This window comes from Austrofundulus limnaeus, unplaced genomic scaffold, assembly GCF_001266775.1.
Source record: "Austrofundulus limnaeus strain Quisiro unplaced genomic scaffold, Austrofundulus_limnaeus-1.0 Scaffold206, whole genome shotgun sequence".
Taxonomy (NCBI): Eukaryota; Metazoa; Chordata; class Actinopteri; order Cyprinodontiformes; family Rivulidae; genus Austrofundulus; species Austrofundulus limnaeus.
In genome coordinates, this window is record NW_013952608.1 from 767,171 (window position 1) to 768,660 (window position 1,490).

A 1,490-nucleotide genomic window follows, 5' to 3' on the forward strand; every position below is an offset into this window, starting at 1 on the left:
ATTTATTGCCCCTCGGGGTGACCCCCTACAACAGGTGAGTGAATAATAGGCTTTATGTACGACTGTATGAACATGACTGTATTGACCTGCAAGTATCATCTTATTTATTTGTATCTAAACTGATTCAAAATTCTCTGAATCATCAGGACCACYAAGGCTCATTACTGTAAAAATGATATTCAAACCAGCACTCATACATTAACAAACAAGTATGATTTCTGGAGTTGTCTGCATTGTCATGTTTTTCTRGTTTGGACTCATCAGGCTCAGGAGTCTCCTCTACTGTAAGTTTGTGACAGACTCTAAAACGTCTGGAAACATCTGGTTTAGAGTTATTCTGTATTAACAGGTCATGTTCACTGCTTTTAGGTTTTAAATATGTTTTCTAACTTTAATTCTCTATTCAAGTAGCAAATAAATTTTTTGTGTGTTGTTTTTATTGTGTGTTACGAGTTTGTCGTGCTGTGTGTTGCTCAGGAAGCAGCTGGAGGAGCTGGAGAAGAGCAACATGCTGAGAGGAGAGCTGAGCACCAAGCAGCAGCTTGCTCTGCTCAGCAGTTCTGAGGACTTGGCTCAGGCGCTGGACGGAGCTTTTTTTGTCCAGGTATCACAGCAGACCACACAGAAAAGACCTCATTGTTTGTGTGTTTGGGGCAGGACGTCCAGATCTGCTCCGTAAACTCGTTGTTGTGGAACTTGTTTTTTTTTAAACCTTCTGAAGTAAATCCTGAAGTGACTTAGCTCAGTGCAGCATGTTGTTCACAATCAGTTATACTCAAGGGGGCAGAAGATCATTACTTCTGGGAAATTTAATGTAACTCTGGATGTTTTTTTTTAATTAATTTTAAAAGCCACGGTTTATTCTGCTGTGCTTTCGATCCTCCACAGTGTTTATAAAGACATCCTAATGTATTTAAAGCTTATAACAGGGTTCATGCTGGGACTTAAAAAGTCTAAAAAAGTCTAAAATTTGAAAATCTAAATTTTAGGCCTAAAAAAGTCTTTAAAACGCCCAGATTTTCATCCAAGGTCTTAAATTAAATTTTGCCTAGTCTTAATTTTTTTTCTGCTTTTGATTGTTCCTGAAAACTGTTGGCTGCATAAATAAATAAAGTTAAGAGTCATAATCAGAGGTTGACACGATCTGTCTTCATGATGCTGTTTGCTACTGTTCGTGATGAAACTACAAATCCCATGATAACTGCAGGTAAAACTCACAGTTTCAGGGGTGGAAATTAGCACCCRCCACTGGCCAAATGTGGGTAAAATTATGAAGTGGCGTGTAGATCTGAACAACGCACCTGCCACGGTGGCAGGTGTGCAATGAACTRAAAAAAATTGTGTTCAAATCACGCTACTGACCTTTGTCAACACTTCAGTTTCGTTTTTATTTTGCATTTCAGAGCCTGTGGGACATTAAAAAACATTAAATAACTTCCAACCCTCTGCAGCTAGAAATAAATTCCCCCCTCCTCCTTGCCTGCGCTCTG

General features: G+C 39.0%; 1 protein-coding gene across 1 annotated transcript in view; it reads left to right on the forward strand.

Annotated features, from left to right (window-relative positions):
- cryl1 (crystallin, lambda 1) overlaps positions 1 to 1,490 on the forward strand; it is a gene marked incomplete at its 5' end in the record, with an annotated part of 61,734 nt that overhangs the window by 12,927 nt on the left and 47,317 nt on the right. The window contains 1 exon segment of the mRNA XM_014018982.1: positions 478 to 604. Within this exon segment, the coding sequence (XP_013874436.1) occupies positions 478 to 604 (127 nt within the window).